The 18,149-nt window shown below is 53.1% G+C and overlaps 2 protein-coding genes across 3 annotated transcripts in view; both read right to left on the reverse strand.

The window, feature by feature from the left end:
* COL13A1 (collagen type XIII alpha 1 chain) overlaps positions 1-8,477 on the reverse strand; it is a 279,468-nt gene extending 270,991 nt beyond the window's left edge. Inside the window, exon 1 of one of the 2 annotated variants that reach the window (XR_005016755.1) lies at positions 8,366-8,477. The gene's annotated coding sequence lies outside the window, so the exon portion shown is untranslated. The remainder of the gene's footprint in view (positions 1-8,365) is intronic. The other variant, XR_005016754.1, reaches the window with a different exon arrangement.
* A 6,193-nt stretch (positions 8,478-14,670) lies between these two features.
* FAM241B (family with sequence similarity 241 member B) lies at positions 14,671-17,772 on the reverse strand. The gene is made up of 3 exons (XM_036827825.1): positions 17,671-17,772; positions 16,184-16,333; positions 14,671-15,468 (listed from the first exon to the last, which is right to left on the reverse strand). The coding sequence occupies exons 2-3, from the start codon at positions 16,274-16,276 to the stop codon at positions 15,199-15,201; spliced, it is 363 nt and encodes a 120-aa protein (XP_036683720.1). The 5' UTR covers positions 16,277-16,333; positions 17,671-17,772; the 3' UTR covers positions 14,671-15,198.
* Positions 17,773-18,149: the final 377 nt, after the last annotated feature.

An 18,149-nucleotide genomic window follows, 5' to 3' on the forward strand; every position in this document is an offset into this window, starting at 1 on the left:
GGGGGTTGGTTTTCTGTTTTCTTTTGTTTCGTTTTTTGGGGAGATTTTTTTGTTTTGTTTTATTTTGTTTTAGAGAAGGATAGCTTTACTGCTTTGCCAGGCAAAGAGGGACATAGCGGGCTCCTGCTGTCGAAAACTATGTGTCCCTTGTGTGTGTTTTGTTTTGAAAAAAATCAGAAAATTCTGGAAGGCTCAAAAGGAAGCAAGACAGACACACAAGATGGAATGGGTTAAACCATTTTTGTCACACAAGAAACACATGACATTACAGATCTTCCTCGATTTACACAATGAAGTTACGTCCAGATAAACCCATTGTAAGTGGAAAACGGATTTAATACACCTAACCTGCCGAACATCATACAATAGCTTAGCTAGCCCACCTTAAACATGCTCAGAACACTTACAGTAGCCTACAGTTGGGCAGAATCATCTAATACAAAGCCTATTTTAAAGTGTTGACTCTCTCGTGTAATTTACTGAATACTCTACCGAAAGTGAAAAGCAGAATGGCTGGCTGCGTGGGTACAGAATGGTTGTAAGAGCGTCGGCTGCTTGTCCCCGTGACGGCACGGCTCATGGAGCTGTAGCGCTGCTGCCCAGCATCACATATATCGCTAACCCGGGAAGAGATCAAAATTCAAGATTCAAAGTTCAGTTTCGACTAAATGTCTTATCGCTTTTGCACCATTGTGAAGTTGAAAAATCGTTAAGTTGAACCATTGTAAGTTGGGGACCATCTGTGTATGAATATTTCCTAGAAATATGAAATTAGGCTAGAAAATAGACTGGCCAAAGAAATGAGAGAGAAAGAAAGACTGAGGGATGGAGAGAGGGAGGAAAGGAAGGAAGGAGGAAGGATGGAGGAAAAGAGGGAAGGAAGGAAGGAATCATTAAGACCTCAAAATCTGGCAAAATGAGAAAAGTTACCTAAAAGACTGTAACGATTCTCAGGCTGAGCTAAAACTGGCTTGTCACATCTGCAGTGAAGTACACCTGATTACAGAACTTTCAGGCTGCACCACCAGTACATGTGCCGTGCAGTGAGTTGGTTTTAGGGAGGGGGACCAGAGCTGGCCACCAGCCCTCACCTCACACCACAGGAAGGGCTCCTGCCTGCACTCACCTGGACTAAGGGAGGTCTGGCCATCACACATCCAGAGGACAAGCCAGGAGCCTCCAGGAGTGGAGGACTGATACTCCTTCGTGTCCCACAGACCTGTTTCCATGGTGACAGAACCCCTCATGCCTTGTAAACCAGGAGGGGAAGCAGATCACAGGTTCCTGGAAGCAGAGCAAGCTCTCCTCCACCCCGCCCCCAGCCCCTCTGCCCCCTCCAGTATGTCCTTTGTCTACAGCTGTGTCTGTAAACACCTCTCTGCACACCCCCTCCTCTAGGCCCCCCTTCTCCTGTCTGCAGTGTAGCACATATTCCCCACCCCCCAACTGATCTATTTGGAGAGAATGGGGGAAAAGGACTCTTTAATTAATCTCCTGCCTTCATTAATTATTGTAATGGCTTTCAAGTTGGGGGAGGGAGGGGGCACAATGCGCCTAATGTGTTTTTATGTCGACAAACACATTCTCTCCTTGGCAGAGAAAGAGGCCTGCTTGGGGTCTGGGGATGTGGAGTGATTTACAAGGAACATTAACACCAGAGAAATTCTCCTGCTACAGATTCATGGGTTGGCTTTCTGTGGTGACTTGAACTCTCACCTTCACCCTCTTCCTCTCCCCTTAAGATCCCTGTCTCCTCGCCTCACTTTTCCCCCTATCCTAATACTCTTCTTCCCTCTCTTAATCCACCTCTTTTTCCCTGTGTTCACATCCCTCTTTTCCCCACCACACCCCTCTTGGTGCCTCTCGCCTTCTCGCCAAAGCTGAGGACTCTTGGGGAACACGGCTGATGAATGGAAGCTCTCGGGCTGACATTGTTCGCTGCAAGCAATGGGGCCAGGGTCCTGAAGGGCACTGTGGGCAGGAAAGGTGGGAACCGGGTCTGCTTTGCCCTGTTTCTCTGTGGAGACCCCTCACCCCAGCCTCTAGCCGTGTCTTACTCTCCCCATTAGAACGGGAGAAGGTAACCAGGGGAACCCTGAGTAAACAAAATGCCTTCCAGGCCTTTGTGGACCTGGGTGGGGAAGCCCACTGGAGAAGTCTTCCAGGTCTGCCATCAGTGGGAAAAAGGCCATTTGGGTTGGCAGAATTTCTGGAGAGAAGGAAGGAGATGAAGCTAAGAAAAACAGTTCCACAAATCACTCTTCAATGAGGTGAGTCTCCACAGCAACCTGCCCAGGGCTGAGAACCACAGAGGCAGGAGATGCACTGTTGCCATGGAAACCACATCCTAGAAACCCACTGGTATTGGTCCCTGTTTGCGTTTGCAGATAAGGTGCTGGGGGCAGGGGCTAGACTTGCAGGGTCCCTCAGAGGAACAGGATGGAGGAGAGAGGGAGAAAAGAGGGGAGAGAGACGAGGGGCAGGAAAGAGAGGCAAGAGGGGAGAGAAGATGGAGAGAAGGAGAGAGAAGGTGATAGAAGGAAGGAGGGAGGAGAGGAAGGTTCTAGGAACCAGACAGCCTCTCAGGGGGATCCTGAGTTCTCTGGGCTTTGCCCAGAAAAGGAGGAAGTGCCCTGTGCACTCAGTATGGGCATGTACAAGTGAGTTGAGGGGAAGGGGCCTGAGCTGAAGCCCAGGCTGAACCTCACGTCAGTTGGAGCCGAGGCACCCACTTGTCCTCATTGTTTTTACTCCATCATTATTCAAAATGCGTAAATGAAGCATACCCTGGGTGCCTGCTCACTGACCACCGAACAACCCCCAAAGGGTCTGGAACCAGAGGAACCCCACTTGGGGCCTCCGGTCCCTCCTCCCCCAGGGTGCCCAAGCACAGGGGTTCCAGAGGGAAGGTGATTGGAAGTGGGCCCCAAAGCCAGCCTCTTGCCCTAATTACTCCCAGACACGGGTCTGTGGTTCCCTTTTTCTGGGAGTTAAGTGGCCACTGTGTGCCTAGCACCACCTGCTGGTGACCACTGGGAGCAAGACAGCAGTGACTAGAATTGGCCGGTCCTAGTGTGGCCTCCACCACTGAGCCTCAGCAACCTCTTCAAGCCAGGGGTCAAACTGGTACCTTCCTCCAAGCCCCCTCGGACGGCCTGTGGGCCAGATGAACTCTTCAGTCAAATGAGCCACAGTCACATTCGGTGACTGATCTTGGCAAGTCAATTTCCTCTCTGGGCTCCCATGTCCCATCTGTGCAATGAAGCTCTAGAAGGGCACTCCTTATGGCTTGGATAGTCTGATTCCTTGACTCAAGCCAGAATTTAGCTCCTATCTGGAATATTTCTTTGAGTCTGAGGGGAGATACCAGAACCCCTCCCCCAATGTACTGTTCCTTGGGCTGGGGGCTCTGTAAGCCCCACGTGGTTCAAGGGCAGCCTGGAAGGCACCAGAGTTTCCCCGTCACCCTCCCTTTACCAAGTGGGCCCCGCTGAGAGGGAGGCAAAAGCTTAAGCACCATAACACACAGCACCCACTACAAGACATGTCCCAGGCCCTGCAATCCCACCTACCCCTCCTCTGTAGTCTGAGAAAGCTCCCGGGTCCACAAAGGCTCCTAGAAAACTGTTAGAGGGGAAGGAAAGCTGGGGAACCAGCATTCTCCCGATCAATGTTGGTGCCTACCACATCTGTAGGAGAGATGCCACTTTGGGACACGGTGCCAAATGCATAAGGCTTCCTGAGCCCCTGTGATTGCATCAATGCCTGCTGAGCTGTCTGCTGCAACCAAGAGAGCCAGGGCTGCAGTGGGGGAGGTCTGGAGGCAATGGTGGGCACACTGCTAGCCCAGAAAGGCAGGAAGTGAGTGAGTAGAGGCTTTGCGTCAGGAGAGCCAAGTCCAAATCACAGCTTTCACATTTAGTAGTTCCATGACCTGGTGCCATTTTCCCATTTGCCAATTGTAGATAACAGCAGTATCTACCTTCCAGAGTTCTGGTGAGGATTAAAATGAGATAATGCATGTGAAGCCCTTAGCACAGGGCCTGGCCCATAGCAGCACTCATCATTACAGACTCAATTCAGAAACTCTGGATTTGGACCAGGCCAACTCTGACTCATCATAATATTAACAACATGTATAAAGTGTTCCTCCTATTAATAACTATTCGTGGAGCACCTACTGTGTGCCAGGCATTGTGCTGGACAACAGGGCTAGAGCAACAGAGGAGACAGATATGATGCTAGACTTCATGGAGTTCCTAGTCTGGTGAGAGGCAAGGGAGAGTGGTAGACGGTCATCAAACAAATAATGACACAAAGAATAAATTACTCTCCATTCTGAAAGGGAAGCAAAAGTGCCAAGGGAGCATATGACTGGAGAGATGACCTGATCTGGGTGGTTAGGAATGATTAATCTTTGCCTCTCCCTCCTTCATGCTGACTGGAATGAGGACATGATGGCTGGAGCTTAGCAACCATATTGGACCATGAGGCAGGGCTGCTGGATAAGAGGGACCTACATGCCTGATGACTTTGTGAAGGTGTCCAAACCCTCTCTGTATTGTCTAATTCTGATGTTTTTATTCATTTTCTTGAGAGAAAATGATTTTAATCTTTAAGAACAGTATTGTTTTAGTTTTTAATTATCCTTATCCTCAAAAAGCTCTGAACCACTGGACTGGGATTAGTAATGGACAGGCTGCCTCTTCATTAGACTGTAAGAATGTTGGGGGCAGAGGGAGTCTCCAGCCCAGGCCTTTCCTCATAGGAGAGTGATTGTAGAGTTTCGTTGAGTGGGAAGGAGTTAACAAGAGACAAAAATCATGGACAGATAAATTGAAGTTGGATGTGAATCTGGGGCAAGAAACCCAAACCATTTCAAGCAGTGTCTGAGGACAGAGCAAAAGGAAGGCGGTACAGAGAAATTCAGCAGCCAAGGACAGGACCTAGCAGAACAAGAGCTGAAGGACTTGAACCCAGGGAAAGAACTGACCTCCACAACAAAAACTTTTGGGGTGTTACAGGGCTCCTCAGGGATGGCTTGAAGTTGACCCTGACCTTGAATGTAATGTCTAGGGAAGACAGCAGAGACCTGGGTTTAAATCCTGCTGTGTCGTTTACTAGCTGGATGAGTTTAGGTAACTTGCCTGGCCTCTCTGAGTTTCCGTTTACTCATAAAACAGTAAAAATATATGGAATGATATGTATGAACTCACCCCCCCCCCCCGACCCCCGTGCCACTGCCTGGCATATTGTGGCACCCAATCAATTGCAATAATGTCCAACAATCTTTCGGATGCTGTGGTGGATGGACTTTCAGGTGGCCACGTGATCTGGCCTCCTGATGTTCATGTTCTTCTGAGATCCCCTCCCCTTGAGTGTAGGTGGACCCTGGGACTTGCTTCTAACCAACAGAGTGCGGCAAAGGTGACCGGATGTCTCTCCCATGATTGTATTACGTTATGTAAGACTCGGTCTTGCTGGTGGACTTGCTCAAGAGTCTCTCTCCATTGCTGGCTTTGAAGAAAGAGCTGCCACAAGTCCTACAGCTGCAAGAAAGTGCGGTCTGCCAATAAACACCCCGAAGAGCTTGAAAGCATACCGTTCCCAGTCGAGCCTCTAGATGAGAACCCAGTCCTGGGGTTCCTGTTTGCAGCCTTGCAGAAGACCTGGCTAAGCCATGCTCAGAAACTGAAGTGATAAACATGTCGCTTAAGTGCTAAGTGTTTGGTAATTTGTCACATGCAGAGAAAGGGAATACAGGTGCTGTATCAAGAGTATTTTATGCAGTATTTAAGGAATATATCACTTCACTTTTGTCAGCACATCAACTCTAATAGGGGGTATTATTACCTCTATTTATAGAGAGAAAACTAAGGCTGGGGAAAGGGGCTTGATTTCCCAAGGCCACACGGCAACTGGGGAAGAGGGAGCTGTGACACAGGCTCTAGAGACTACACAGTGAAGAGCCCTGTGACTGGCCTGCCGGCAGCAGCATTAGCTCTACCCTGCACAGTGCTGTGCAGCCACATGAAGGCCTTTAGGCAAATGCGCTCTGCCCAGTTCTCCACAGACCCCACCCCTCCCTATGGCCTGGTCCCCAGCTGTTTCACATGGTTCTCTCAGCCACCTGCCGGGCTCCTGAAGGCATTTGAGTCTCCAACCCCATATAACTAGGGCACTGGGAGTTAGAGGCCACATAGAGCAGGTCCTGTATCCTTAAGGGTTTGGGAGCAAAGGGCAAGAGCCGAACTACCCGGGGAATGGAGCAGAGAAAACAAGGTAGCAAGCATCCCCAGGGCAATTCCCTTCCTGAGCTGTGAGGCCACAATGCATCATTTTCATGACATCTGCGTATGCTGACGTCAGAGTCGCTGCACCCTCCACACCCCAGGGCTGGGCCTGGTTTAAGGACCCCACCCCAGGGAGCAGTGCAGCAGAAGGATAGGGGTGCATGGAGACTACAGCCTTAGAGGGGACCCTCCAGCTCCTGAGGCAGGGGCAGCGAAGGGGCCAGGGTACTAGGGGGGGTCCTCATCTGGTGGTCTCCACGGGAGGGTTACTGCTTCATTTAGAGAGACACAGGGACACAGGCAGACAGCACAGCAAGCCCCAGGAGCCCTGACTCAGGGCTGCACTTACACTGTTGACCCAGGTTCTTTCCTTCCTTCCTTCTTCCCTCCCTCCTGCCCTCCTTCTCTATTTCCTCCCTCCCTCTTTTTCAACCACTTGTGCTGGGGGTGGACAAGGGGGGACTGCCTGTATTTATAACTTGAGAATCAAGGCCAAGTGCACAGGTGATATTTTTTTTCCCGATCCACTGGAAGTCACAGGATCAACCCAGCCAAGGCAGGAAGGGTGAGCTCTGCCCTTGGGTCGCCCTTCTCCTTTCAGTTCGGCTGGTCGCTTGTGCCTTCTCATGCAATTCAGTCAATGATCCCTAAGCTCTGATTAGGGCCCAGCCTTCATCAGGGGCTGGGAGCACAAAAAAGAACCAAGTAGTGTGTGAAAGGACAGGCACCACGGACCCCACTCCCCATGGCGAGAGAGGCTTCTGCCAGGAGGAAGTCTGGCCAGGCCAGCCCGGCTTCTAGGGCTGGACCCCACACCGCAAGTTTTAAAGCTGCCCACCCAGGTGAATCTATTGTGCGGCAGGGGTTGAGAATCCCTGTCACAGGGAAGGGAACACTCTGTCTCAGGCATCTGTGGTTGTCTTGTCCCTTCCCTTGCTGAAAGCATCTGGATTTTAGTCACTTCATCAGAAGAAGATGGTTTCTCAGGATTAGGTGAGCTCAAAGTTGCAAAAGAAAACACCTCCCCTAGGCTGCAGCGGGCTCTAGCCCAGGCCAGTGCCTCAGAGGCAAACTTCCTAGCTGCAGTATACTGGTAAGTGCCATATTGGAAATGTTCTCAGTTTTTTTTCTCCTGGAATTTCAAGAGCAAATTACATTTTGAACACTGTTGGCTAAGGACAGCCAATTTTCACCAATGAGCACTGCAGGAAGGGATCCAGTACAAACCATCACCACGGCACGCTGCTACACACCAGGTACTATATACGTCTACCATCTGGACCTCACAACAGCCCTAAATGACACCTTCTCCCCATTTCACAGATGAGGAAGCTGAGGCACACAACTAGCAAGTGGGAGATCTGACTCCCTTACTCCTTGCCTCCTATGAAAAAGACAAGCACTAGACAAGGGACACTGTGTCCTGAATGACACCAGATCACAAAATCACATTTATCAAAGGAAACTGGGCTGAGTGAAGACAGGTGAGTGTGAAAGTGCTGGTGGGCACTGCACTGGGCGGGCTGCACTAGACACAGCTCCCCCCAGACCCAATCTAGAGAGAGCCCAGCCTTAGAGAACAAGCGAGTCTCTCCCGCTGGGGCCACCTCCGCAATGACAGCAAGCCTGGACTAGAAAATCACCCAGTGTGAGACTTCCCATTCCATCTCCTTCCCTGGAGGCTCAAGTACCAGGGGCTCTTCTTCAAAACAGGCCCAAGGCCCTTGGTGACAGAGTCTCTTCCTGGGGGCCTCAGCCACCCTGCACCCTCCCCCCTCCCTCCCCTCCTCTCCCCTCCCCTAGGGGTCCCAGCCCAGATCTGCCGCCTCTGTGCAACCACGTGTGAGTTGCTTTAACCTCTCCAAGACTCAGAGTCGCCATCTGTGAAAAAGGGAACGACGTCTAGTTTTCTTTGTGGGAGGATGAAATGAGACAAGGGTCTTACCCCAGGACGAGACCATAGTAAATTAATTCCAGTGTTATCGCATGTACTCTCCACCAGAAACCGGAGTTCTGCTATTACCAAAATGCAAGGCAATCGTAAGCCTGGGCTGGCTGAGTGGAGCACTCACCTGGGGCAGGAGGAAGGATGATTTGATGGAGGGATGGAGGTCATGCTCCTGCAGAGACATTCCACCAGGTGGCGCCATGGTACAACATTCACAGCTCTTCAGGCCAACACACCAGGATTGCTGGGGTCTCCAGGGTCTTCCTGCACAAGGAGAACAGGACTTCATTCAGTCAGAGCTAAAGAAAGCCTGAGGCTGTGTCATTCTTCACGGCTTCCCTCCATCTCCTTCATCTAGATCTTCATCAAAAGTGTGGTGGGAAGGGGGTGGGGGCACAGGGACAGTGACAGTGGCAATGCCAGGCCATGTCAGCAGCAAAGTCCATCAAGCACCTACTATGGGCAAGGCCCTCTGGCAGGTATTGTCGAGTTTTAGAGCTGAGAGGGGCCTTCAAGGAAATCCACCCTTGCCCCTTTGTTTTTCCAGAATGGAAGGAGGTCAGGGGAGGGTCACACCTGTCTGTTAGAGGTGGTGGAGAGGCCCGCCAGGCTCACCTTAGGGTGCAGCCTGACTCAGGAGGACAGGTTTCAGGTGAGGCCACCGCGCCTCCTCCCCTCCTCCTTGCTGAGCTGAGCCAGACAAAGCCAGGGGAAGACAGGAAAGGCACCCCATCCGACTGCAAAGGGAACAGAGAAAATGAACTGGGTGTGACTTCCTAGGCTATTCCTGCCTCACCCTCTCCTGGGACACAGGACACTCTTCCTGAATGTCTGCTGAACAGACTGCAGACTTAGGACCAAGTTTAAACCATCCAGGGAGCTTCCTCCTCCAGCCCTGAAGAAGGGGGACATTTCTGTCAGGGCCCCCTCATTTCAGAGAAAGAGCCCCATGGAGTGGTTCAAGGTCAGTGCTGCAAGGCCCTTGGGGGTCAACTGGGTCAAACCCCTGTGGTACAGATGATTCCGTTGAGGGCAAAAGAGGGTCAGCAACTCACCCCAATACCAAAACTCTACAGAATGAGGCAGCTTTCTATGCACTAATATGAAATGTGTCCAGGATACTGTTACGTAAAAAAGAGAGGGCAGAAAACGTGTCTAATTTTCCATTATTTATATTAAAAAAGAAGACAAAATTAGTATATTTGTGTTTGCACATAATTGCGTAAATAAGTTCTGGAAGGATTTAAAAGACGCTAAGAACAGTAGTTTTACGGTTGGAGGGGGAGATGCATGGATGGATGGATGGATGGGACGGGGAGGGAGGGAGACTTTGTCCATATGCATTTGTACATCGCTTGATCTTTGAACCATGCAAATGAATTCTGTTTCAAAGACTAAATTTTAAAAATAGTTTGCCCAAGATCATACAGTGTTTCCCACAGTTGTAGGATGCTTTCACATGGTAGGATGCTTTCACATGAAATGATCTGGGGTGCACAAGGTGACTGTAAGCAATTCACAAACACAGCACTGAATCATTCAGTGAGAAAGCCATTCCTTTTTCATTTCTCTTCAGTCTTCTGAATCCGTCAAGGGGAATGTCTCAGTGAGATGCTAGTAGGCCTTTAACACCTTTCTAAATCCTGATAAACTGCCTTTTTAACAAAGAAAAAAGGCATCAGGCTTAGAGGCTTGGTTGACAGCGGCAGCTAGCTAAAGGGTGAAAATGGAATCATGTTATTTTCTCTACACTGAATTTACTTGTACTAATATCTACTAGGAATGGCAAGTAACATTGGTCTTCAATTTGCAATAGCAACATGAGTCTTCCTTTTCGAAATATCTTAAGTAAATTGTATGTTGCTCTAAAGAAAACTATGACATAAACCCTAATGCCATTGCTCTGTGAATATGGTATTATCAAGTGCTAACCTTGCACCAGAAACTGCTAAGTGCTTCCCATGAATTAATATACTGATCCTCCCATCCCTGGGAGGTGCAGATGAGGACACAGAGAGGCAGGGAGAATGTGGACCTTGCCCAAGGTCACTGGTTAACTGGAGGCGGAGCTGGAGTTTGAACCCAGGCATCCAGCCTCCTGTAGGGCCCAACACCGGAGGGACTAAAAGCTGGTGGCCCAGTGAATGCAGACCAGCCCTCCCCCCTCCAGCCGTTGGCAGCCTGCACTTTAGGTAGTTATCCTAAAGGCTCAGCCTCATTTGGACAGCTTTATCTTCCTCCTCCCAAGCTCTGGGTCCCTAAAGCCAAATGGTTTCAGCTCTCCCTCCACCCCCTAACCAAAGGATTACAGAGACACACACACACACACACACACACACACACACACACACGCCCTCTGCGATTCCACTGAAGCACTCCATCTGCTTCCTGAACTTTCTCGCTCTTTGGGGTCCCAGGCAGCAGCACAAGGAGGGGTAAGCTCTGCTTCTCCCGCTGTCGTGCCCTGCTAGACAGGTTGCAGGCTTCTCTCTCCATCTAGTTTTGGGGGTAAAGCCCTCTGTCTCCCTCACCCTCACCTGTACCATCCTTCAGGGACCCTACATGAGGTAACTGGATTTCTCCCCTTGCCATTTTGCAATGAAACGTCATGCATTCAGGAAAGCAGGGAAGAGGGCTGCACCCTATTCAATGGCTCTGGCCCAGAGCTGGGAAGCTACGGAGGCCACCCAGCCAGGCAGCTACAGCCAGCATCCTCGCACCCACCCTGTGCCCTCCGCCCTCACAGAGCTGATCTAGTGGTCACAATGGGTCCCAGCAGGTAGTGAGGCCTGCTCCCACCCTGTCTCTCTCCTCTCTCTGGGCCACAGGCACCCTCTGCACAGTCAGGAGCTGAACTACCCCTCACTCACAACCCTCCATCAGAATCACCTGGAGGGCTTTGTAAGAGGCAGGCTCTGGACCACATCCCTGAGTGCTTCTGAGAAAGTCTATGGTGAGGCCTGGGAATCTGCATCTGAAACAAGTCTGGAGGTGATGCTGACATATACCAAAGGTGAACAGAGGAGTGGTCGAGCATGTGGGCGTGGCCTCAGTCTGCATCCTAGCTCCACCCCCTGCTCACCTGGGGCGTGGGAGGGGTGCGGGAGTCCTGGGGGCGAGTTATAAATGCTCTACAGTGTGCTCAGCAGTGAAAGGAGGATGACAGTGATTGTACCTAGGTCATAAAGTTCTAGTGACAATTAAATGACACCAAGTGCTTAGCATAGTGTCAGGCACACAGCACACTTGGCAAATTCCTCCTGTCCTGACACTTGAGACCTGCAACAAGCCCCTCAGCTTCCAGGAGCGAGAGCAGCAGCTGCATTTCTTCTCCAACAGGAAAAGGTGGGTGGATGGTGACACTGGTCTTAGAAGCCCAGCACCACCCCAGCTGGGGGTCCTAGGAGCTTGGGACATGGTGGCTGCTCTGGCTGAGCCCACAGCACAGGAGCTGTGGTCCAAGGCGGAGCATCCGAGGGGGAGGTGCAAGAGCTGGAGGAGTCCTCCCCACGCCCTCTGTCCATCTCCCTCACCCACTGCACTAAGCGTGATCCCTGAGGCTCCGGGCGGCAGGAGGGACCCAGAGGGACCATCACCCCTCCTTAGAGATGAGGAACGAGGCCCTAGAGACTAAGTGAGCTGTCCAAGGTCATGGACCCACAAAGCAGAGTAGGGCCTGCAAGCTTCCTCCAGGGCCCAGCCGGCCAGGGTTGAGGGGGCCTTCTCTGCCCTCAAGGTCAGGTGTCCTTGGGCAGAGGCTCTGACCACCACACCAGGGTTTTTCCTCAACTCACAGAGCCAGAGTCCCCAGTCAGGGAGCCCAAGTCCCTGCCTCTGCCAAAAGGCCCAGGAAGAGCCCTGGAGGCAGCAAATCATGTAGCTCCCTCTCAGGCGCAGTGTCTCTTCTGGGGATATGGAACTGTGGTCCCCTCTGGCAGGCTAGCTGGAGGGCGGGGAGGGGTAGAGCGTGCAGAGCAAAGGGCTTGGAACTTGTGGAAGGAAGGGCCCAGGAGGCCGCGCGTCCTGGAGATGGAGTAGGAACAGACAGTCGGAGCCCAGCAGCTCCTCACCAGGTGGCCCCAACCAAGGAGTCAAACAACCCCACGGTGGGTGGGAGCTATTTCCAGCCCCATGGAGGCAGTGGAGGCCTAGTGTGAACCCCGCTGTGGCTCACGAGGCAGCCAGGCCGCACATCCAACCTGACACGGAGACACGGGGCTCCGAGGATTAGCCCTAGAGATTAGCAGAAACCTCCCTTGAAATCTGTCCCCAAGGTGGCCCAGTCTGGGGGGTTCCGTCACGCAGCAGGCAGGGCGGGGGGGGGGAAGTGGGGAGGAGGCAGGGCCCACCCTCCTCAGCAAGCCTCCAATTAGGATGCACACTAGGCCAAGGTAGCCCTTGGCCTCTCTCAGGGGCCCGTCGGGCTCTGCATCTGGCCACCCAGGCAACAAGCCTCCACCTGCTCAGAACATGCCTGCACCATGATTTCTGAGTGCAGGCAGGAGAGAGCCCACTGAAGGGCATTCACACAAGAGGTGGAGATGCGGCCCCCAGACGGCTTATAGCAGCTCCACAGGCTGCACAACCCCAGGGGGCGCCTTCCCTCAGCACGCTGCTTCTGCCGAGGCAGACTTTCGGATCCTGGACCTTGAGAAGTGAGGCAGAGCATTGGTTAGCAAACTGCCCAGAGCCCGAGGGGCATAGGGAAGGTTGGTTGAGGAAAGGAGGGTCGAGAGGTGGGCCCGTGGGCCCGTGGGCCCCCCCCCCCCGCCCGGGCCACTTCAACCAGCACAGCTCTGTTGGGTCTGTGTCATGGGTGTTGAGCTCAATCAACAAAAAGCACTTCTTTCTTGAATAACTCACTTCGTTCGAGCCCCCAACTGCTTCCCTTAGGCTGGCTAACAGGTCCCTGGGGAGGTGCCACTGCCCCAGGCCTGATGCCCAGGGTTCCTCCTGCCCCCCAGTGCCTGCCCCGGTCTGTCTCCTTCTAGTCAGAAGCAGGAAAGAAAGCCCTGCCCTCTCTAAAGCACCCTCAATTCTCCTCAAAGGCCTCAGGCTTAGGGAATGGAAACTGAATTATGGAAAAAGACACAGTTCTCAGCCCTGAATCTGTGGACTCAGATTCATACCCCTTAGAGGAATTTTATATATTGAGGGTCCACTTAAGATTTATTTCTTCAGAAAGTCCCATAGCTTTGCAAGGCAAAAAGAAAGGGAAAGCCCAGCCCCAGAGAGATGCACTGAAGGGGGGTGTCAGGAGAGGGGGTGCCATGCAGGATCACCCCTCCCCCCACGGCTGCTGGGCTAGAGCCACCGGAGCCTGGGGGCTGGGGGATGTGCTGGGCAGAAGGAGATGCCACGGGGAACAGCTGGGATACCAACCAGGCTTGGGCACCACCTCCCCTGCCCAGGCCCCAGAGGAGCCGCTGGGAGCCAGACCTTCCCTTCCCTGTCTGTGGAAATAAAGACACAGAAAACCCTGAGATAGGAGTCCTATCTGAACAGTATAAAGCTCCCCCGGGAATGTCTGTGATAAAGGTCGCCAGCCCCCTCAAGGGCAGCAGTGGGCACAAGGGTGGGGGGAGAGGGTTCTGTTCCCCCGCAGCACCGCAGGCTCTCCGCAGGGATGGAATCAGTCTCCATCTCTCTCCCCCATCCTCCCCCCACATACATGATGGTTTGCTGCCCCGGCCCTGGCTTTCAAGAAGCACCTCTAAAACCTGCCTTCTTCCCCCAAACCACCAGACCCAGAAGGATCTTAAGAGGAAGGTGAGGTGAGAAATCTGGTCCCTGAGCCGGGGAAGCCCTCCAGCTCACCCAGCCTCTCCCTGACCTTGAACGGTCAGCACTGTAGGCCCAGAGCCCTCAGCCATCCGATGCCACACCCCGCCCCCCAGCAGGGCCTCCACACAGACCCAGGGCTCAACCAGCCATACCTCAAGGCCTCCACTCACGGAAAGCAGGGCACCCTCAGCCCACGGGCACGGAGTAGTCAGCGCCAAGACCCCTGCTTTCTAAGGAGAGTGTGCCGAGGTTAGAGGCTATGAGAGCCTCAGGGGACTGAGGGAGGTTGAGCAGCCTCTGGTCAGAGACCCTGGGAAGGGAGGCCAGCACCCCGGCTGTCCTGACCCCACAGCCTCATTGGCCCTTCTGGTCAGAGAACCTCTCCCACACCACCCCGGACAAGGCCAGCATCTCAGAGTAAGCCAGAGTTATCCAGGCATCGGTCAAGGGGCCCAAGTCCAGGCTTCACCTGGCCCCCTGCCCCTGCTCTCAGAGCCCGTCAGGAAAAGGTTAGAAACCACCCTCCAAGGTCAAATGCCCCCCTCTACCTGGTCCCCCAATCCCAATTCCTCCCAAACCACCTTCACCACGTCTTCCAGATCTACATGCAGTTGTACAATTATTTACGAATGTCTTTACATGGACTCACTTTTACTTAAATTTCTTTATTGAAAACGCCACCACAATAAGTAGAATACCAGTACCACTTGTCATAAATAAAAGGTAGCCAATAAAAATATACCATTAAAACAAAACAGAGCTATAAAAGTCTGGAAACTTTTCCCACCTGCCCTAAGCTCAAGGCCTGCTCCCTAGTAATGGGGAAGTCAGCCCGTGTTCCAGACGCATGAGAACATATTGGCACACAACAGAGACTTTCTTCTTGGCATAAAAGGGTTGGGTGAGAATTGGAAAGGGAATCCCTTTCTTGCTCTGACTTTGTGCTTAATGCCTGATACTACCGAAATGCATCTCAGGGGAATGAGGGTATCACCTGATCCTTTGGGAACGTTGGACTAGAGGCTCCCTCTGCCTCATGCTTAACACAACATGGAAACGTGCTCTCTGAGCACACGTTCAAGGCACCAGCAAAACTCCTCCCCATGTGCCTGCTCTCACACCAAGGCCCAGCAGCTCCCTCTCCCACACACCTGCTCCAGCAGCCCCCGGAGGTCACCGCTGGCTCAGGTGGGACACCAGGTAGACGAGGCCCACCAGCAGGAGTCCACGCACACCAAGCATCATGAGCAGGAAGAGGAGCAGGATGGAGGTCACCGGCTCCACGGCGTGGTTGCCCAGACGCCACTGCGGGAAGCCCATGTTCACCAGCTGCCGGTTGAGGTCGCTGAAGGGGGACTGAGCGGCACCCAGCCTGGCGCCCGCCTGCTGCTGGCGAGGGCCGGGACCCCCCAGCGGGGCGCCATGGCCCCTATTGAGAAAGCTCTGGAAGGTGAAGACAGAGAGAGACGAATGAATCCAGAGAAAGCATCCCTGGAGTTGAGGCACCAGAGGCAGGAGGGAACCCTCTGGGCGGGGCCCTGCTCTCCCCTACGGCCACCCAGGGCCATGCCCTCCTTTCTCAGCAATCCTCACATGCCACCCATGGGGATCCCAACCACTGAGTCGCAAGCTCTCAGAGCACAGAAAATGCCGGTCCATGTTCCCTATGTCACGTCAGGGAGAAGCTGCCCGGGACAGAGAAGAGGAAGGGGGCAAGGAGGGTGGGACTACACCCAGGGCACAGCATCTGGGCAGGCATTTTTAACACTCCTCACTCCTTCCTTTAAACCATCATTGTGGGGCCGTGGGTTCCTCTTCTCCACTTACTCTCCAGCTTCCCTCTCATCCAACAGACTCTAAAAGATGCTAGCTCCAGTGGGGGTTGCTGACCAGGTTAAGGGAGAGAGAGCTCTTGGGTTTGAAATCTGGGAAGGCTGCCTGGAGGAAGGAGAGCTGGGGAGGCAGGGGGCTGGGCAACAAATCTATTGGGGTTTTCCCCAAGTCTTAAACCCCCATGCTGCTCAGCCTGGCTCTCTGCAAAGAGGACTTTGGGCTAGAAAAGGTTAACCACCAGTAAGGGAGCTTCTGGAAGCTAAGGAGTAACTGGTACAGAGGACGGGAGGCCAGCTGCTCCCCTCCACAGGGTCCGGGCGACTACCTGTCGAGGGGTGCTGCTGCGTGGTTGGGTAGTGTTCCTCACACGGGGGTCATCGTCCTGCACAATTTCCCCATTGGCCAAGATCCGAACCATCCTTCCAGGAGCTATGGGTTCCTGCTGGGCTGCACCTTTCCCCAGACCACAAAACACCTGAAGGAAAAGATTTACCAAAGTTAAAGAGATGCTTGCTTTCAGTGGGAGAAACTGAAATTCTGAGTGCTCACATTGGTGACCCATGCTGAGTAGGCAGTGTGTCTAATTAATAAAAAGGAGAGAAATAAATACAAGTTGTTTGCCAAACAAAAATCTTTCAGACTTTGAGTCCCCTAGGAAAACTATCAAAAGATTCTTGGATAACTGATTAACTTTGTTATAAAGCAGATGCTAACACACCATTGTAAGGCAATTATACTTCAATAAAGATGTTTAAAAAATTAAAAAAATTAAAAAATTAAAAAAAAAAGAAAGTTACTTTTAAATTAATGAACAAATCATGGATAATAAAAAGCTATTTCAACTAAAAAAAAAAAAAAAAGGATTCTTGGAGAAGAAAGTTTTATTATTAACCACCATCTCCAGCAACAATGGGGATGACAATCCTTGCTGGGGCCCAGGCCCTGTGGAAAGTCCACCCAGGCTCATCTCACTTACACCTCCCAACACTCCTCCGGGGCAGATACAGCTAGGGACCCAGAGGGGCTTACCTCCCTCACCCAGGACCATTCATCCATGGGCAGCAGAGAAAGAGCATGAAGCCAGGAACTCCGGCCCTAGTAGGGAGTCCAGTACACCAGGGTCCCCAGTGTCTCCATTTCCCTTCCGTTAAAAAATGGTCCAGGGAGATGCTTAGGACTCAGGCCTTCTCCCCGCATGAGATCGGGCCCACTTCAGAGCTACTTTCCTGCAGAGGGCACACTCTCACTTGTCCCTCACCTCTCAGGTAACACCAGGAGGGCACGGCCAGCCTTCCCGAAATACGGGATGAGGCCCCACTCACAGACCACAAGGGGGTCCGTGGGCTGGAGATGGGGGCCTTTCCACGCCTCTCCCGAATCTGGGTAAAGGCCATCATTCTTCTCAGAAGATGAGCCAGTTTTCGTCTAAATTCTCAAAAGCACTCGTGACACACACGCCAAACGCGGTTAAGAGCCCTTGTTCTCTGGCCAGTGGCCTGGGCTGGCGGGTCCCCATTTTGAAGCCTTCTGGCCCTTGCAGAAGGCCAAGCGGGTCCAAAAGGTCCTCCGCAGTCCTTTTGTGCTTTGTTATCCCGCCCTGCTGGGTGGGCTGAGGGTGCGGCGGGCCCTCCCTGCACCTGACACTAAGGGGGGATGGGGGTGGGGAACGGAGATGGCGGGGTTGGGTGGGGGTGCTTGCTGCCGGGGTGGGAGAGGCCGCTGCCCGGGCCGCGGAGCCCGACTCCGAGACCAGGCCCGGGGTAGGGGAGGGATGCGCCCTCACTCCCCCGCGCCCAGGGCCCGGACACTCACCTGCGGGCGCGGCTCCCAGGCCTCGACGGCGTCCAGTCCCCGCGGCTCCCAGGCCGCTTCCTCCCACCTGACCTCACAGGAAGCGCGCGCCGCAGCCGTGCGGCCCCGCAGGTGCCGCAGCAGCTCCCTCTGTAGGCCTTTCGGGGAATTGCAGCTGCCGGACACAGGGCGGCGCAAGGAGCGGGAGAGAGAGAGAGGGCGGGAGAAGAACGAAGATAGGACCGGGTGGACCACAGGGCAGGGAGGGAGGAGACTAGTGCGGAGGAAAAAGGAAAGCAAAGAGGAGGGAGAAGAAGAAGAGGAGGAAAACCCTACGGGGTGGGGGCGCCTCTGGCCTGGGTGGCACAGGCTCATCCCACCCGTATGAGTTTGCTGAGCCCGCTCAGCAGATGCCCCTTAAGTAGAACCCAGCCCTGTCCTCAAGGAACTCCAGCTCCTGTTCCAGTGTGGAACCTCCCAGTGGGGAAGACGACACATGA

Source organism: Balaenoptera musculus, chromosome 16, assembly GCF_009873245.2.
Source record: "Balaenoptera musculus isolate JJ_BM4_2016_0621 chromosome 16, mBalMus1.pri.v3, whole genome shotgun sequence".
NCBI classification, from domain to species: Eukaryota; Metazoa; Chordata; class Mammalia; order Artiodactyla; family Balaenopteridae; genus Balaenoptera; species Balaenoptera musculus.